The sequence below is a fragment of the Sesamum indicum genome, linkage group LG13, assembly GCF_000512975.1.
Source record: "Sesamum indicum cultivar Zhongzhi No. 13 linkage group LG13, S_indicum_v1.0, whole genome shotgun sequence".
NCBI lineage: Eukaryota > Viridiplantae > Streptophyta > Magnoliopsida > Lamiales > Pedaliaceae > Sesamum > Sesamum indicum.
In genome coordinates, this window is record NC_026157.1 from 4,529,666 (window position 1) to 4,549,041 (window position 19,376).

General features: G+C 28.4%; 1 protein-coding gene across 1 annotated transcript; it reads right to left on the reverse strand.

Annotated features, from left to right (window-relative positions):
• On the reverse strand, nucleotides 699–2,687 carry LOC105176454 (transcription factor MYB39-like). Its single transcript, XM_011099262.2, has 4 exons — nucleotides 2,410–2,687; nucleotides 2,169–2,298; nucleotides 1,192–1,518; nucleotides 699–1,151 (listed from the first exon to the last, which is right to left on the reverse strand). The coding sequence occupies exons 1-4, from the start codon at nucleotides 2,540–2,542 to the stop codon at nucleotides 827–829; spliced, it is 915 nt and encodes a 304-aa protein (XP_011097564.1). The 5' UTR covers nucleotides 2,543–2,687; the 3' UTR covers nucleotides 699–826.

Sequence of the window (19,376 nt, forward strand, 5' to 3'; positions counted from 1 at the left end):
AAATAATAAATATTTTTAAAGTATTATGTTTTAAATAGTATTGTAAAATTTGCACATACATAGTATGTGCCCCAAATACTAGTTGTAAATAACATTTTACCATTGTTTGTAGAAACAACAGCTAATCGTCCTTGTGCAACTATGGCCAATTAGTATTCGTCATAACTTTTACTTTTAACCATAATAATTAACCATCACAAACAATATTTTAATTTACAGTTTTCAGTGAGAAATTTGTAATTTTAATTTTGTATAGATTTTAGTAAAAAAATTAAAATATATTGGAATTAGTTCAAAATATTATATTTTATATAAAATTATAGTGTCAAATCAATATATTTTAATCAAAATATATATAATAAACAAACATGTTTGCACTTGATTGAAAATTGAAACTTGAAAATGCAAACATAAACAAACAGCCTGGGCATAAGGATTTTCAATAAATAGAGATCAGTATATTTATATATGTATATTAAAGATAAATAATAATCTTTATTAATAAGACATAATTATATCATAATTTTCCTGCAAAAGAGAGATCAAATATATAAAATAAGAAATGTGAAATAACAAATAGCTAAAGACTAATAATCCCAATAGATATTCAAAGTGCGTATAGATTATCAATACATTTATTGACAATATTGTTAATTTTTGTTTTCTATTCAGAAAAAAAAAAAAAAAAAAAAAAAAAAAAAAAAAAAAGAAAGAAAGATAAAAGAGAAGATCATGACAACAAAAACTCACAGAAAACGAAGGCAAAAGTGCTTGTAGCTACAGATGACATACGTATATGTGTGTGTATGTATATAATTACACAGTACTAAGCAATCTCATGGAAAATAGGATCATCCAGAAGATCAGACCACATTTGAGCACCGCCGTAGCTGGACGTGCTGCAAGCATCCACCGTGTTAGTAATGGAATTCTCAGTCACCGGCGCCGCCGCAGATGGTGGCGACGGAGACAGATTCTGCCTGATCAGCCACGGGGAAGAAGACCCCGGCGAGTTCTCCACTGCACAAAAATCAGAACCCTGACCCACGCCGCCGCCGCACTTGCTCAAGGAACTCTGATCATTAATAACGCTGCATGGGGCTTGTAAATCAGGTAAATGGGAGAAAGGCGCCACCGGGTCCTGGAGAAAACTGGCAGCCAGAGCCGGCGGGGCCAAGATTGAAAGCAGACATATCTGCAGGAACAGTAGTAGCAGCGGTGGGGAATGGCGCCGGGGGCTGGTGGTGGAGGAGGGTCTGGAGGTACTGGTTGAGGCGAGCGATGTGGAGAGCTTCGGCAGCTTGGAGGCGCATGGCTTGTTCTTCCGGCCATGAAGGGTTGTCGATGAGGTTAGCGAGGGCGATGAGGTGAGGGAGAGTGGAGAAGATGTCGGTTCGTGGGCGGTGGGTCATGGGGTCGAACCCCATCTGGATCAGCTTCTTCTTCAGATGTGTGTTCCAGAAATTCTTTATCTCATTGTCTGTTCTCCCCGGCAGGTGAGTTGCTATTGCAGACCACCTTTCAAAACCCAAAACAAAATAAATAAAATGTAAATAATATATAAAGTTGCAATTTATTTGAATTAAGTGCAAATAAAATGTAATTTTTCGATCAAACTGACCATAAAAGAATTAAAATATTTAAAATTTTAAAATTACAAAACTAAATTGCAAAAAATAATTCGTGCACGACCAAAAAAATCACCCTCCACAAATTCTAGATTAGAATTATAATTTAATTGGATTATATATAAGTCACATACAATTTTTTGGTCAAATTGATCAGAAAATGATGAAAATTGCCAAAAAATTATAAAAATCGATTCACACAGGATAAAAAATACAACCTCCCATGCACGACAATAATTTCCAAATTGGTAATATATAGCCATAGTTTTAACTAAATGTAATTCATATATAAATTTTGAGATTATAGAGGAAAATTAATATAAGAGAGTGGACCACCTAATCCAGCCCCTACTAGCCAATTACTTTTTTTAGATATAATTAAAATTAAATGTAAATCATAATGGCGTATATATATATATATATATATATTATAAAAACATAATTAAAATTAATTTATATATTTTGATGAGAGGGAAAATATTGATATAAAAACAAGAATAAATTTGAACATGGGAATTAACGAAAGTAGGAATGAATTACTTGTTGCCAAGAATGGCATGGAGATTGAGAATGGTTTGCTCTTCTTCTTGAGAGAACTTTCCTCTCTTGATATCTGGTCTTAAATAGTTATGCCATCGCAGCCTGCAGCTCTTCCCGCACCTGTTTAACCCTTCATCAACAGTACATAATATAGCCAACCATCATCATTAATTACCTCAAAATAATTAAGGTAATTGTACTGCTAATTAATCTATATATATATACATATGTGTGTGTGTACCAGCAAGTTTGGGGAGAGCTCTCCAGCTTCCATGTCCGTGTTTCTGTATGTATTTGATGAGCTTGTCATCTTCTTCAGGAGTCCATGGCCCTTTCTTCAACCCACTCTCATCACAGCATGGTGATCTTCCCATTCTTTGCACCTTCTCTCTCTCTATATCTATATCTTGTTCTTGTAAGATTTGATGTTGTCAGAATCTGGTTATGACATATGTAATACGGGCAGCTGCCTTTTGCCTTTGCCTCCCTCCACTCCAACCAAAGAAGTGGGAAGCTGAGGGGGTATATATATAACTCAATAACTCTTTCCTCTTACCCTCATTTGTCCTCTTCTTGTATGCCTCCACCTTTCATATCCCTCCTTCCTCTTCAAATTACAATTATGCCCTTCCACTTCTATTTAATTACGTGAAAAAAACCACGTGCTGGTAATTGTGACTGCTTGTGACTAATTATGCCCGTTTCGTCCTTTTTTTTAGCAAGTAGAAAAAATAATTAAAATAAATTTAATAAGAGAAAAAAGATGCAAGTATTTAAATGAGAGAAAATTATAATAAAAAATGATGGTGTAGTGAGAATTTAATTATAAAATTGATAGACCAATATACATACTCTTTATTTTTCGGATGTTTCAATTTTAAATTTTTTATTTTTTTCCATTATTTATTGTAAATTTGTAAATACTCTCCGTTGATTTTATTTTAATTTAAAATTATAGTTTTTTTTTTAAAGTACAGCACTTTTTCATATACAAATTCTCGCAGACACTCTCTTTTTTAATCACCCACAAAATAAATAGGAACATAAACTGATGGGATGAGGGGCAATTAGGGGAATTCATGTGCTTTCAATATCAACAATCATCAATGGAAGATAGGAAATGCATAAAAAAGGTGAAGAAAGTCAACATCAGGAACAGGTGGCGGCTGCCATCTGGTCAGAGCAACACACACAATGCACGCAATGCCGGCCCCACCCTTTCGTCATTCTTTCTTTTTTATATTTATTTATTTATTTTTATATATAACTGCATGGCAAAAATTTCATTAATTTTATTTTATTTATATATGTACATATACGGTGACGTACAATTCAAATTAAGTGATGGATAGAGTGTGCGACTGTACAATTAGATTTTCGTTATTGAGTACTACGTAACCAATATTTGATCGTTGTGGTTATAATTTTTTTTTATTTTAATTAGATTTAATCAAATTAAATGAATTATATAATAATATTTATCATGTAATTAATTATTTTTTTAAATAGTACATCAATCACACTTTATATATAGTCAAACTCGACCCAAATTAGAATTTCCCACATGATCACTAGTCTAGAGGCATGTAGTTTGAATTTTTAATGAATTAATTTCTTGTTTATTGCATTACTAGTAGGGAAATAAAATGTAAAAAATCTGTATGGATCAAATACAACATTTTCGCTAAATCTAATAATTTTTTGATGAATCTATAAAGATATGATATTTATTTTTAATTGATTACATATAATTAGATCATGAATTGCGATTATTAATAATAAATATACTAATTATCAATATATATTTTCAAATATATGTACTATATATATCAAATGTAGTCTATTGATGTATACTAATTAGAATGTATTATATATATATATATATGGGATAATTACACTCATTTCCTTTGAGATTTGGTGTAATTACATGTAGACCTTCTGTTATTTAAGAAAGTACATCTAGCATCCCTGATGTTTGCTTTTGTTTAACAATAAATCCCCCGTTAGTCAAAATTCATGAAATTTGCTGATATTAACAAAATAAATAAATAAAAAATAATATTTACCTCGATTGACTTATTATTGATTTATTGCAGGTCAAATAATTTTTTTCGGACCAACTACCCTTATAATGGTAAAAATATATCTTCTCACATGCATTAATGCGTGAAGAAGTATGAGGATAATTTGGTTATAAAAGAATTATTTAACCTACAATAAGACAGTAATAAGTCAATAGGGGATAAATATATATATATATTTATTTTTTTTATTAATATCAACAAATTTGGTGAAGTTTGACTAATAGAAGGAATTATATATTAGACGAAAACAAACCTCACGAGTGTTAGATGTAATTCTGCAAATCACAAAAAATTTACGTGCAGAATAACAATGGATCAGTGAATATAGTATGCAAAAAGAAAATCGTAATCCACCTACTAAACCACACGTAATGTGGTGATTATATTGAAGTAGTTAGAGGAACTCCACAATTTAATCACAATGATAATAAGACTCGACCATAACTCCATGTATATATTTATATATATATATATATAGGGATAAATTATACTTCCCTCCCTTCAGATACAAATGCTTGTACGTGTGTATGCATGTGTGTATAAATAGATGCATACATATATAGATATATATATATGCTCTGATATCATCGAAAAACGTTGCTTCAGCAGAGAAGTGAAAACCAAACTAAGATGGTGACATGAAGAGATAGACGTCCCCTTAACCATTTCTATTTGTGTAATTTGACCATTGAGAGAGAGAGAGAGAGAGAGAGAGAGAGAGAGAGAGAGAGGGTTAGAGGAGAAGTTGGTGCAGCAAACTTTCTACTAGTTCACTTTCACCATCTTTATTAATATAACACATACATTTTAGTTAGGAGACGATTATATTTACACTGCCTAATTTTTAATCTATTTATATAACTCGTTTTTTATCTTTTGCATCATTACAGAATCATTCCGAGCAATCAAAAAATAAGAATAGTTTGCGTAATATATTGAGTTTTTTTAAGGTATATGTGCAATTTTTCGAAAAACAGGGGTGGTTGGGTAAATATTATTGATATTTTTAATGGGTATATGTGCAATTTTTCAAAAAAGTTAAAGATAATTTTTATAAATAAATCATAGGTCAAGGGTGTAGATGTAATTATATATCCCCTTTAGTTAATTATGCATTTATTTTAGATAAATAAGGCATTCACATTGGTTCCTAAATAAAAATTAAACGTATGCAAAGTAATTGAAAAGTACTGCCTAAAAGATAATATCAGCAACAAAAAATTAAGTAATAATATCAAAATTTTCTTTATATTTATATATATATATATATGTCACCTGATCATGATATTTAAGAATTTTATTTTGTCATTCAGGGTTAATTATTTTTTTATTATAAAAATAATTATATAAATAATATTTTTTAAATATATTAATAAATTTATATCGAGTTGTGGACAACATAATATTTTAATTTTAAAAAAATCATCCATCAAGTCATGGATGTGATGAGGAATATTTTTTTTAAAAAAATAAAGGCCGAGTCGTGGACGCTGTTCAAGGCTCCATTCTTATTTTTAAAAAATTATATTAAAATTATTAATGATAAATTTAAACATTATAATTACAATAATTTGTTATAAATATTATAATAAAAATACAAATATTAAAAATATTCGTTCGTTCCTTAATTGCGTCTGTGGCATTGAAGGCCAAGGTTTTCTTATTTTTCTCGCCTACATTTTGTATTGATTCATTTGGTTCATCATTATCATTACCACCAGAATTAATGTGCAACCGACTTGATGATACTGCAGAACTAGACTTCACATTATCACGATATGCACTAAATACTGGAAATGAAATTGGTAAAATGTTATATCATGGTGCATATAGTTGATCAATGTCAAGGCCAATGTCAAGATCTACATGTGAAGAATAAGCTCTTGCATGGCTTGACATATATGAAGCCGATTGGAACCAATCATCTTGTGGCGATTGAGCCATGTAGTAATCTTGAGACAGTTGAGACACATAATAATCTTGAGGCATATACACTATAGAAGGACCAGCTATATCCACCCCAACATCATCACATTCAACTGATCCAATAGACATTCGGCTAGAACTTCTCTTTTACTTGTGGAATGTGCTGGGAGCATTTTCAGATGACGTTGCAATTTGTTATAGCTGATGTGTTAGGGCTTCCTTGATAATTTGTATTCCATGTGCGAATCGATCCACCAATGGGCGGTACTCTTCAATATCTAGTGGTCTAGATCGATAAATTGCTTCAAGGGCATTTACCTCTTTTTTTTAAGATCGTAGAAAAATGATAAATTTTAATATAAAAAAAAGTGTTTAAAATAAAGCATGTGATATTATATAACATACCACAATCTGAAGATAGGTGATCTCCAGGTTGGTATCAGCTTTTCACAGTCTGTCAGTAGATAACAACACGAAATGACGTGTTATGTTGTCGTATCATTCTCAATACCCTAGTTTGTATCTTTTCTGTTGGAAATGGATAGACTTTATACAGTCGTGTCATATCATTTTTGTTATCTAGTGATGTATTGTATGTGTTGCAGGTTCCAATATATACCTTATACAGGCTCATATCCCGAGTATTTGCCACTTTTGGAATATTTTACCTCATCCTAAATTGGAGAAGGACCTGTTTGGAATGATGTATTTCCACTATTGTATAGAATATTAAAGGACATGTTGATCTCCACGATTGGGGGTTAAAATCAGCTGTATATGCCATAATGACATCTGAGTTCATATCATATGGCTGCCAGATAAACTCTAATAAATGAAACGTTGTAAGTTAATGTGCATTAAATATTCTTATAGATGTATGTAATGTCTTGAATATAAAATACCTGATCAGACTGCATCTCATCATCTCTTATAACTAAGACAGTTGTTCGTAATGTTATAGTGAAATTGTGCTCACAGTTCCATATTGCACCACATAGTGCTGTTGGGAGCAAACGATTATTATCTATTTGGATTTGGCCCATATATACAAGTTCCACAGCAAATCCAGGGCAAAGTGGAGTGGTACGTGACCAGGCCCACATCTGCAAAAAAAATATAAATTTTTGTTATTATTTTAAAAAAATATTTGTCTATGAATTTAATAATTCAATGTTACTTGTAACAACTGCAATGCTCCACCAATTGCAGCTTTGCCTTTGATGTTGACATTACATAATTCACGGTATAAAAATACCAGGAACAACACTGCCCCAAATATGTCGACTTCATCTTCTTGCATAGAAATTTTATGCAAAGACAACACTGCCCCAGTTTTATATCTTTATTTTCTTCCAAATATGTCGACTTCATCTTCTCGCATAGAAATTTTTGTGTATTTTGATGGTGAATTATCTAGTAATGGTTGGTCTGTTACAAATGATCATATGCCTACGGCGACGATGAGGAGATCTCGTTCATCAACTTATGCTCAATTTCTATCAAAAAATTATCAAAAGATTGGTATTGATAGCAACGAATACTTATTGAAAGTATCTGCGAAACATTCATGCCAATATCTCAATCGCATTAAAAAAACTCTCATACAAATCAAAGATGACGACACTTTGTCATACAAATCAGCCAAAAAAGAACTATAATTACCAAAATTTTAAAATTATAAGATTAAAATACGAAAATCAATTCGTGCAAAATAAAAAATATTAGCGCTTCTAAACTATAGGACTAAAATGGTAATTTTTCCTATCCACCACAGAAAAGTCAACACTATTGTAAAAATATAGTTGAGACATGGAAAAAGCTCAAATAATTAATTATTTTTTTTAAACCTCAAGTAATGAATGATGTCCTATATATCCTCAACTAGGTAATAGAGAGAAAATTAAAAACATGCACTGAATTAAATAATTCAAAAAATATAGAGGTGCCGATATACATTTCTTGAGGTTGAAGTACTCATGTTTATGCTCATATATCTAACATAATATCAAAAATGGCTACTTTAATATTTTCTTTAATTTCTTAATAGAAATAATAATGATATTATATAAAAATATTGATTTAATATCAAATTAAAAAAATAATAATGGGAAACACACTGTGAATTACATAAAATTATATAAATTCCATAATTTTGCAATAAAATTTTGGGATAAATCACCACATTTTCTCTCTATCAAATACTAATAATATTTCAGTCTAATGATTAAGGGTGGGATCCTATAAACAAATTTGAGGTTACAATTTTTGACCCCATCTCATGTACATGTAGGTATTGGTCTTACTTAATATGAGTTTTTTGTATTTTTTTATATTAATTTAAAATCGAATATCGATGTATTTTAATTAAACTGATATATTACTGAATTTATTGAGATTTTAATATAATTATATAAAATCAACTATTGAGATATCAATATAATCATATAATTATCATTTACTGAAAAGAAAACATCAAATAACTACCCCATTCAGAATAAATATTAGGGTAAATTACAATGACCTTCCTGAGGTTTGGCATAATTACGAATACCCCCTAGTTGTTTGAAAAAATTACCAATATCCACCTGATTTTAACGGCCGTATAACAATTAGCCCAATCCCATTAGGTTTCCATCCATTTTTTATGGTAAACTGACCAAAATTATCTTATGATTAAAAATTATAATTTTATTTATTTTTTTATGGGCTAAGTAGATATTTTTTTTATAATTTTTAAAATTTTTCCATCCCTCTCGTTCAATTTTTTTAAAAGTTTTAATTTTTTAAAAAAAATAAAAAAATACAGGAAGGGCAAAGTTGTTAATTTCATACCTTCATTCAAGAATTACATAATTTCATCAAACATCAGGGGGTATTTGTAATTTTTTAAACAATAAGAAGATATTCATAATTATGCCAAATTTAAAAAAAAATTATTGTAATTTACTCTAAATATTAACATTCACTTGACTAATTATAAATTCATAGTCTTATGTTTATCAGTACGTACAAAATACCAACTAGAATTATATAAACTTCTCTTAGTTTAATTTTAGCAATCTAAATTTTTTAATGGGATAGTAATTAATTATCAATGATATTGGCACTCTACTCCTATATATATACTTCATCAAATATAATATGAATTTTTTTATTTTTATTTTTTAAGATAGAAGAGGTAATTACATGATTATATCAATATTTAAATAAATTAAACAATATATCAATTTAATCTATACAGTAATATAAGTAAAAATCATATAAAATAAAAATTATAATAAACTCACATAAAAGTCAGAAAAATACGTACATGACAGGTGGGACTTAAAATAATAACCTTGAACTAAGAAAGCATTTGGAAAAACTTTTGCTTTTAGAGAAATGATTTTTACAGAAAAAGTTGGAAGTTGTAGCAGAATCAAAAGTAGCCAGTAAAAAAATAATGAAAAGCAAATAAAAGTCAAATTGGATAGTGTTTTGACAAAGATCACTTCTAAAATAAACTGAATTGATTAAAGATAATTTTGTCCCCATTTGTTAAAAAGATACTATTTTTGCTTATGTTTGTACTTGTTGTTTGTCAATAATAATTTATTTTTTGAAAATAATAATATATTTTATTTTTATTAGTATACTTCATATTCAATTTTTTTTATCGATTAATAGAAAAAGTGAATGTTTAATTTAATAATCCTCCCACTAAGTAATATAATTGTTGATCATACACAATAATTAAACTTGCATGATTGTAAAAAAATATCATTTTATTAATTAATCACAACCATTAAATTTATATTTTTAATGATACAGGAATAACATAATTAAACAATATAGCAAATAAAATAAAAAAATTCTAAAATATTTAATATTTGAAAGTGTAAATTTTAATTATTTTTAAATATGTAATTTTGAAAAAAAATAAAAACTATAAAGTTGAATTAAGATTATTATAATGATGATAAAGTAGTCAAAAATAAATTTGAATTTATTTACAGAAAAACTAAAGCATGATGCTTTCAGCTTTTGGCTTTAGCAATTTTAAAAATAAAAGGTGGCATTTCAAATACCTCAAAAGTATTTAATTAGTTATATTTATTATTATTATGCTGTCACTACAACTTTCCTTATGTACTACATTAGTAGTAGCAATTTTTATATAATTGTTACTATCGGATTATAAAATCGTACGAATCATTATATATTCTGATGAAATACAAATTATTATTGTATATTTTAAAATTAATTTTAAATTATTGCTACAGTATATTTATACTAATATAAAAATAAAATGACTTCCATATTCACAAATGACGATTAATGACACCTCTGTACATACAACAATGTCCCACGATTACTAATATTTGTTTATAGTTTGTGGGTAAGATCATGGTATAATTAGCATTCTAATTCTGTTTAATAATTTAATTGGATGAAATAGGCCCTACCCAGAAATCCAAAGTCCAACATCTTACTTCATCATATGCCTCTGTCAAACCTACACTGGATTCGTAAGTGTCAGCATCAGCAAACCAACTACCCTCAAGGTTGCAATGACGTGGATGTTTAGGACCAGAGTCCCCCAGATTTTTAATACATCTTTTATCTGTATTAGTTGGTAAATTTGAGGCATCATAATAAAAAAAATTATTGGTTTGGGCTCTATAAATATGAGTATATGTATGTTTATTATGTTAAAATTATATTTTTAATCTCATAAGATATCAATATTTTTAATTATTTGTTTTGCGGGTTTTTTTAAATAATCACAAAATTGAGAAAATTCGACACATTTGGTCTTCTGTTTTATGAAATTTCAAAATAATCCCAGAATTTGAAAAAATTCGGCACACTTAGTTTTTTGCTTTGTTGAATTTACGGGAATAAATGTATTGAATTTTTCAATTTTAGGATTATCTTGAAAACTACGTAAAGCATAGAACTATATGTGTTGAGATTTTTCAATTCTTGGGCCATTTAAAGCTGATGATTACAATTATTTAACCCCTATCCGATGGGACTAAAAGTGTAATTTCGCCGTATACTTCTATAGTATTAGTTGTTTCTTTAACTTGTCAACAGTATTAGTTGATTTGCATTATTGATATATCGGATCAGTATTTCAATTTAAATGTATTGAATTATATAATAAATTGCATATTGTACTTTAAAAAAAAAAAGGAGAAAATATATTTTATCACAAACTCAAACCCCAGCCTTTTGATTTCAAGTGAATTTTCTTTCTTTAAGGCTACGCATATAGATATTTAGGTGAGATTGACCGAAACTACGGATATGTTTAGGTCATCTAAAATTTTGCTTTTGTACTTATTTATATATATGGTGTGAAATTAAACAATTCAATCATAAATTAAAATTCTTGTTTTGGAATATTAGGTTTTATGTTTTTTTTTTCTTGGTATTCTTTTTCTCTTTGTGAACATATGAATATTTTTTTTATATTAAACAAATTATATTATTTAATATTCAAATTCATAGATTAATGCAATACATCAATAATTTAAATCAATGAATATGTTTAAACGAGAAAAAGAAACAAAAAACTACTATAACAATAGTACATTCAAATGGGAGGAAAACTAACTCAGACTCGTATTTTTTTTTTTAAGTAAGAGCGATGAAATGTTATTAATTGAAATAAATTGATTACAATTATTCTTGCTAGATATCAATATCTAACAAATTATTACAATATTTAGACTCTGATTAATAATATCAAATATTAAATTTAATCAACGTCTACTATTACAGTAGATACACTACCTACTATTCAGTAGAAATAACATTCTATGAATAAGGCGGAGTTCGTATTATATAATACACCTACTATTCAGTAGAAACTAACTCATCACTCCGCGTATTATTAGGATCTAAATTGTAATTATGAATAGTTAGTAATATACATTGTGATTATTTAACAATAATTACAAAAATTATTATCATGATTTAGGATAATGTTGTTATTGTTGCTATATATATATAATCATTAATAATCTATTGTAGCTTATCTTGCAACAGTGCCAAATTGTGATCACTAATAAAAATTATTTTTGTTAATTTTTCTGTAATAATAATATATATAAACTTAATAATCATGATAAGAAAGTATATATAAGTTCATTATAATTTATTTCATCATTATTCTTAATTATAATATTAATTTATTGATTGAATCGATATATCACTCAATTTATTGAGATATTAATGTAATTATCGTCTCAAATATATAAACATATGTATGTATAAGTTGCCTCTATTTGGTATTAGTAGCACATGTACTATAAGAATGTAATGATCACGAATATATAATTATCTAATAATTATGACAATATTTGTTGTATTTAAATTATTATTATTATATATATATTGCTAATTATTAATAATAACAATTTACGTACAATTCTTGTGTTACAAACTGTTCACAAGGGCAGAATTCTTATTATTATTAAATACGCATACAAATTTTATTATTTTGACAATATAAATATTTATACCAGCCATTATATATATAATTAGGAATAACTTTGAAATAGCACGCTATATAATTACTTAATTCTTCCCAAAAAATTTAGTTAATAGTGATAAATTAAGGTTATTTAATTTAATTATTATTACACATCCCAAACAGTCAATTACAATGTAGTGACAGATGGTTTTTTAGAAAAAAAAAAAAAATATATATATATATATATATATATATATTAAAGACTTTAATTTTTTTAATTTAAAAACTAATTATTAATTGACTTCGGACATATATGTATACATGTTTCTTACGATATACGCATAATTAATCAATAGTTAGGTAAAATGCTGTCGGCCCAAGTGATCTTAATCATCGAAATTAAACCTAAAAAGAAAATTACTATTGCCTATAATTCTAGTGATTGTGGATTTTTAATAATAGTAAATAATTATTATTAATTATGATTAAATAAAAATTAATATAAAATTTTAATTTATTCACCCTGAAAATTATTTTTGCTATGGTCATGACAAATGTATTAGCCTTAAAAATCTCAATTAATAACCGTTGCATAATCGTAGTCAATGATTTTTACTACGATTATTAATTTTTAATCATGACAATTAAATTATGATAAAATATTATATTTCTCATAATAATAAATAAAATTAAGATAAACCTTCACCGCTTTATATCGATAGCTCTGAATCAATGTTGCTATTATTAAAATATTTAGTATGCAATACATTAATATTTCTAAATCAACCAACAAATTTAAAAGTAAACAAAAAAAAAATAACGTATTACTATTAAAAATAAATTAAATACTTAAATACAGAGAACTTGAACTTACAACCTTTTAATTATGGAATCTCAACCTCACGTCTTTGCTTATAATTCACACGTATCACTCTTTGCCATTTCTTCATATCTCTTAAGTATTTTGGCGGAACGCCACATGCTTAATTCTTCGTCCTTTTGAATAATGGTTACGTACTTAGCACGTGACGATATTTTTTGTTGAAATACTAACGAAATTTAATAAAAATAATTATAAATGAGATTTTTTTTTAAATTTATTAGACCATTAACAAAAAAATTATTACTAATGAAATAAAAGTGAACTGATCCTAAAATAAGGGACGGAAGATGCTTTCTAACAAGCCGTTAATGAACCATTTTTCGACATATTAATTAATATTTCTAATGCTTAATTTGGAAAACAAAAAGTTAAATAAAGAAAATAATCAAACATTGATAGAGATGGAAATATATATAGATATAGATATGTATGTATATATTGCTTGTTGATCTGAGGTTCCTTGTCGGTTGCAGCAGTCCCTCCACCCCCAACAATATACATACTTAGTATTAATTATTACAAATCTTGTAAAGGAACAGGTTCAATTAGTTTAAAGGACCAGACAAAGTCTCTTGATTAACTAATTAATATAGTAATTATATATTGTGTAATGATTGATCTAGCGTCAGCTAATTAAACAACTATTTGCTTGCTGTGATGGGTTTCTACTCTCTATCAATTTTCCATGCACATTTTTGTGGATGTCCTCCACCTGTTATTTACTCCTAGTTATATACTAAAATACATGCAACAATGACTCTTCTCTTATGCATCTACATTAACTCGATTACAATTATATCATAAATTTTAATCGTGAATTATTAATATACGTAAATTATCAATATTAATAAGTATAATTATTCCATGACTATTATTACAGTAGATCAACGATTACTATTAAAATAAACTAATATCCGTGCGCATATTGGTGAAACTCAAACTCATGCCCTTTTGGTCATTGATGGAGTCTCAACTTCGCCAACTAAATTAGACATCGTGAACCATACACAGAAAAGTTGTATTTTTCAGATCCTATATGTTATGGCCTTTTTCAATTTAGCCTCCATTGTTACGATTTTCTCACATTGCATTTCATAAGTTGATTTTTTTTTTTATTTTAGTCCGCACGTAAATTTTTCGTCCAATAATTAATAAAAAATGTAAGAAAATACACATGAGTCTGCTAACGACTCCGATAATTAGTTAGAGGGTGTTTGGCTGAGCAATATAAGTTAGGAAAAAATACAATATTAGTCCCGTAACTTATGGCGGGTGGTATTTTCGTCCTGTACGAATTGATTTTTGCAATTTAGTTCTGTAACTTTAAAATTTTGGGATTTTCATCCTTTTTCCGCCAATTTGACTGGAAAATTGAATGTGTTTCATGGCCCAATAAATTATAATTTTAGTCTTGTAGTTAAGGAGAGATTGGCGTTTTTTGTCCTGCAACTTAGCAGGAATTGTTATTTTTATCCTGCATGAATTGATTCATAGAAATAAAACTGTCATTTAATTAAATCATGTACAAGTCACATGCATTTTTCGGCAGAATTGGGCAAAAAATTACTAAAATTGCCCAAATTATAAAGTTACAGGACTAGATGGGAAAAATCAATTCATACAGTACCAAAAATGCCACCCCTAAGTTATAGAACTAACAATGCAATTTTTCCTATAAAGTTATACAAAAATGAGTTAGAGGGTGCTGCCTGAGTTTATAAGCTTTTCAAAGCATTTTATAAATTATTTGAAAATTTTAAACTCTATAAAATTATTTGGTAAGTATTCGGAGATTTTCAAATTCTAATAGTCTGATGGTCTTTTTGGTGATCCTTACATATGAAGAGTTTATTATGCCAAATGCTCTAACGTTTTATAAGCTCTGATATCTTATTTATCCAAACACTTTAAAAATTTATATTTAAGACAAAATTCAGCATCTTTCAGTTTTAAAAATATTTCATAAGACATAGGAGCTTATAATATCGATATTGGATCTTATTTTAAAAATAAGCTTCTAAAGCATTGGATAAAATAAGACGTTAAAATTTATAATAAAATATTTTTGCTTTTTATAAAATTGTAATAAAGTGTTGGTATAATAAGCACTTTATATCTGTCAAATACAAAATAATTAATTTCAGTCATATATATTTTCCAAGAATATAAGATTAAAATATTTTTCCTAATTAATAAATAGAGTGGCTAGTTGGTATGGTTTATTTCTTCCCAACTAGTGATTTTGACTTGACAGTCACCCTTTGCTCTGATCAGCATCTTTATTCATTAATTTTAACTAACCAAATATTAAATTAAATTAAAAATAATAATAACCAAATTCATGAGACAACAACCAACAAAGATATTAATAGACGACAAACAAACCCTTGCTCGTTAAAAAATAAAAGCGTGTAGGGCCGCTCAAATCTGTGCTAATTTCATCATATCTTTACTCTTTTAACGATGATAACGTGTATTGTTCAGCGCGCTTTCTATTATAAATAAAAGTTTGAACTTAGAACCACTACAACTTGTGCTGCGTGTATGCTCAAATCAAAGCCTATCCGTATGTCTGGTCGATTGGAACTATTATTTTCTTATGTTCCGAGTATTTTTGGGTAGGATGAAATTATTGATTTAGTGTAACGGAATAGACGACAAAGATACGTGCAATGTGCATATTTAATGGATAATTAAGTTAATAAATACATGTATTGTGCGTATCCTTATCATATATTTTTGGAAAAATTGAATAAACTCTCTATGTATTATGAAAATTTAGCTAAAAACTCCATATGTTAAAAATATAAGCAAAAAACACCCTAATTTTTTTAAAATTTTGCACACTCTCCTCTTACCATTTATTTGGCTTAACGGCCTTCATTTTTTTGTGATTTTTTATTATAACCTTATATATTATAAATTATTGATATTATAATGACTATTGGATCTTCTATGATCGTATCAGAACCGTAAGATCTAATCAATTTTTAATAAACATTGATCTTAAATAGTTAAAAATAAACGGTCCAGATTTTATGTATTTTAAAAATATATTTTTAATATATATATGTAAATTTATCATAATAATATAATATTGTATATATATCATATATATTTATATATACACTGGTGGAGGGCCGCCTCCACCTGCCATCACTATCCAGTGGGCGACGGGCGTTGTTGCCCATGACCTCATGCCCATATCTGGGTGGGCGACGATGCCCGTTGCTGCCCAAATTGATCGTGAAGATGGGAGCGTCTGAAGAAGTAGAGGGGAAATGACAACAAGTTGTAGTGAGTGTTATGCCATTTGAAAGCTTTTTGAATCAGTTAACTAACCAAAAAATTCGTATGCGATTTGGACTTTGATTGACTGAGATATACCTTGTTGACTAAGTCATGTCGGGTCTACCAGAAAATCTGAAAGTCTATTGCTTGTAGATTATCAGCTTCATTGTCATTAATCTACTAGGAGTCATTTGAAAATATTTTAGGATGACATATCTTAATGTGTCGGCAAGTTGTATGACATGTCCGTCTATGACGTATTCAACTAGAATAAACTCGACTGTTGAGTCTGGCGTTTAGTACAGATGAGATAAAAAATTTTGTAGGTCTTCCTTATCTGCTCGTGGGCCAGCCGATTTAACACTAGTTGGGCTGGTATATATGCCTTAGGCTGACTTCCTGAGCTTTGGGCTTTGAAACAACAAATATTTGAGGTGGTATTGTTAAATATATTGATTGAATTGAAGCGGTGCATCAAAATGATTTATTGTAATTTATTTACGTTACTAATAAAAACAAAATTGTCATCTCTCAACATTTTATTCCTAACATTTATCTTAGTTTTGTAGTGTGTTTTAGTATGGGGGATTAATGAAATAACTATTTAAATATTTAACCCCATGTGCTGATAATATAATCTACGTAGACATTTAATTTAATATTTGTATATGGTATCATTAACTAATATCTTGTTTAATTAATTTCTTGATATAATAAGCATGGGGCTAATTTAACTACTAATTTCTTGAAGTGTCCTTTGATTAATAATTAAATCATATATAGGTTAAGTCTTCTGCAAGACTCAATGCTTTAAATATTTGCTTCTCTCTCATTTTTCCCAACTGTTATATCCAGTTTTTGGGCCTAGGGTAAGAATATCCTTTCATTTTTCAATATATAGATTATTGCATATAATAATATATTGTACTAATAACATGAATGTTTGTGGAGAGCCTCCTACAAAAATTGTTAATTATATTTAAATCACTAGAAAAAATATAATATTTAATTATAATTAATTATCATAATTAAAAATAAATAATTAGTTATCATGGACATGGAACGATTGTTAGTTGTGGTTTTTGCGAGTGTTGCTAAAATATTTGTTATGGTCAAAATTTAGGGCAAAAATATTTGTCAGGGCTCTTAATCATGATAAAAATATTTTTCATGATGAATACGCTAAGTTTTTGCATTAATTTTATTAATTATAATTAATAATAATTATTTAGTACGACTTTTAATTTGTGTATAAGTGCATATAACAAGTGGGATATCATTGTTTAGGGGACAAAAGGCCCAAAATATTCTGACGGATATTTTGGACAATCATGATAACCTCAACACAGTTTAATGATTTTACTAACGTCACAAAGTCAGCTGGAGTTTCTTGGTACGTTTTAATTAATATTATGGGGGTTATTTTTTATAGTGGAATATTTGGAGAATGGTAAATACAATTAACCCTATAAAAAACAGTGATAATTAATGTGAATTTGTGTTCCCAAAAAAAAAAAGAATTGTTTGAGAGCTATAACATCAACTACTGCCCCTCATTAATTATTTGGTTGATTGGGAAATGACATCATGCAAATATTACAGCTAATTAGGGGAAGATTAGAGATAGTTAGAGCTGAGATTGACAGTTGATTATAAATTTGAAGATTGAATTAATTAAATATTAAAGGATGTGAAAGCGATAATTATTATCACTTAAGTTAATTAATCAGCATGTCGAATTTGAATTTTTCTAGAATATAAGGAAAGCGAAGATTATAAATCCTCAATTATACTTGTTATATTTTAGGTGGTCATAATATGAATTTAATATATGATCTCAATTAAAATAAGTGTAAATACGAGATTTGACATAATTACAAATATTTTGAGGCCAAATGTAATGAAGTGAGATTAAATTCTTAAAGTAACAAAATGGGGGTGGGGAAGAAGAAGAAGGCAGTAAGAGGTGAGGAGAAGAAATGGTTGATTGAAATTCTCATAATGTCTGAAAATTACATTTACAACGAGGTCGCCACAAAATGACAAAATTAAAGCTCGCTTCCTCAGAAATTATGTCGTTCTCTTCTTTAGAAATCACAAAAAGGACAGCAACTCTTCTTCGTACAGGCAAGCGCACTCTCCAGCTCGCCTTGGCTTGGGTAGAATTCAGCTGATCCCTAGCTCCTACCCCAAATCGATTGGTGGTGGTGGAGGCTGGGAAAATTGAGTTGGTCTAATGACAAGAAGTCTATACCATGCCACCACAAGCTTTGACATTCTTGCCAAACATATCAGCAACCACTACAACTTACTACCTCGGACTTGGTATACAATAATGTTTCACATCAGATTGTTGAAGATCTTTGATTACATCTTCGAACCCATGTTAGGTCACAAGTCGAGGATATGAATAATAACCATAATTTCGACATCACAAGTATTAATAAGAAAAGTAGATAACTAATGGGAGCCAAATGCCAATCTAAGAAGATTATCAAGGATAAAATTTTAAGATTCTTGAATCTCCAACATCTCATGCTTCAGTTCTCAGATATTTCTAA

Excerpts from the sequence above, each read along its gene's own strand:
- LOC105176454 (XM_011099262.2), bottom strand. The coding sequence starts at position 2,542 with ATGGGAAGATCACCATGCTGTGATGAGAGTGGGTTGAAGAAAGGGCCA. Across the intron at positions 2,299-2,409 it reads AGCTCTCCCCAAACTTGCTG|GGTTAAACAGGTGCGGGAAG; the intron begins GTACACACACAC and ends CTGTTGATGAAG. Across the intron at positions 1,152-1,191 it reads ACTACTGTTCCTGCAGATAT|TTTTCTCCAGGACCCGGTGG; the intron begins GTCTGCTTTCAA and ends TCTGGCTGCCAG.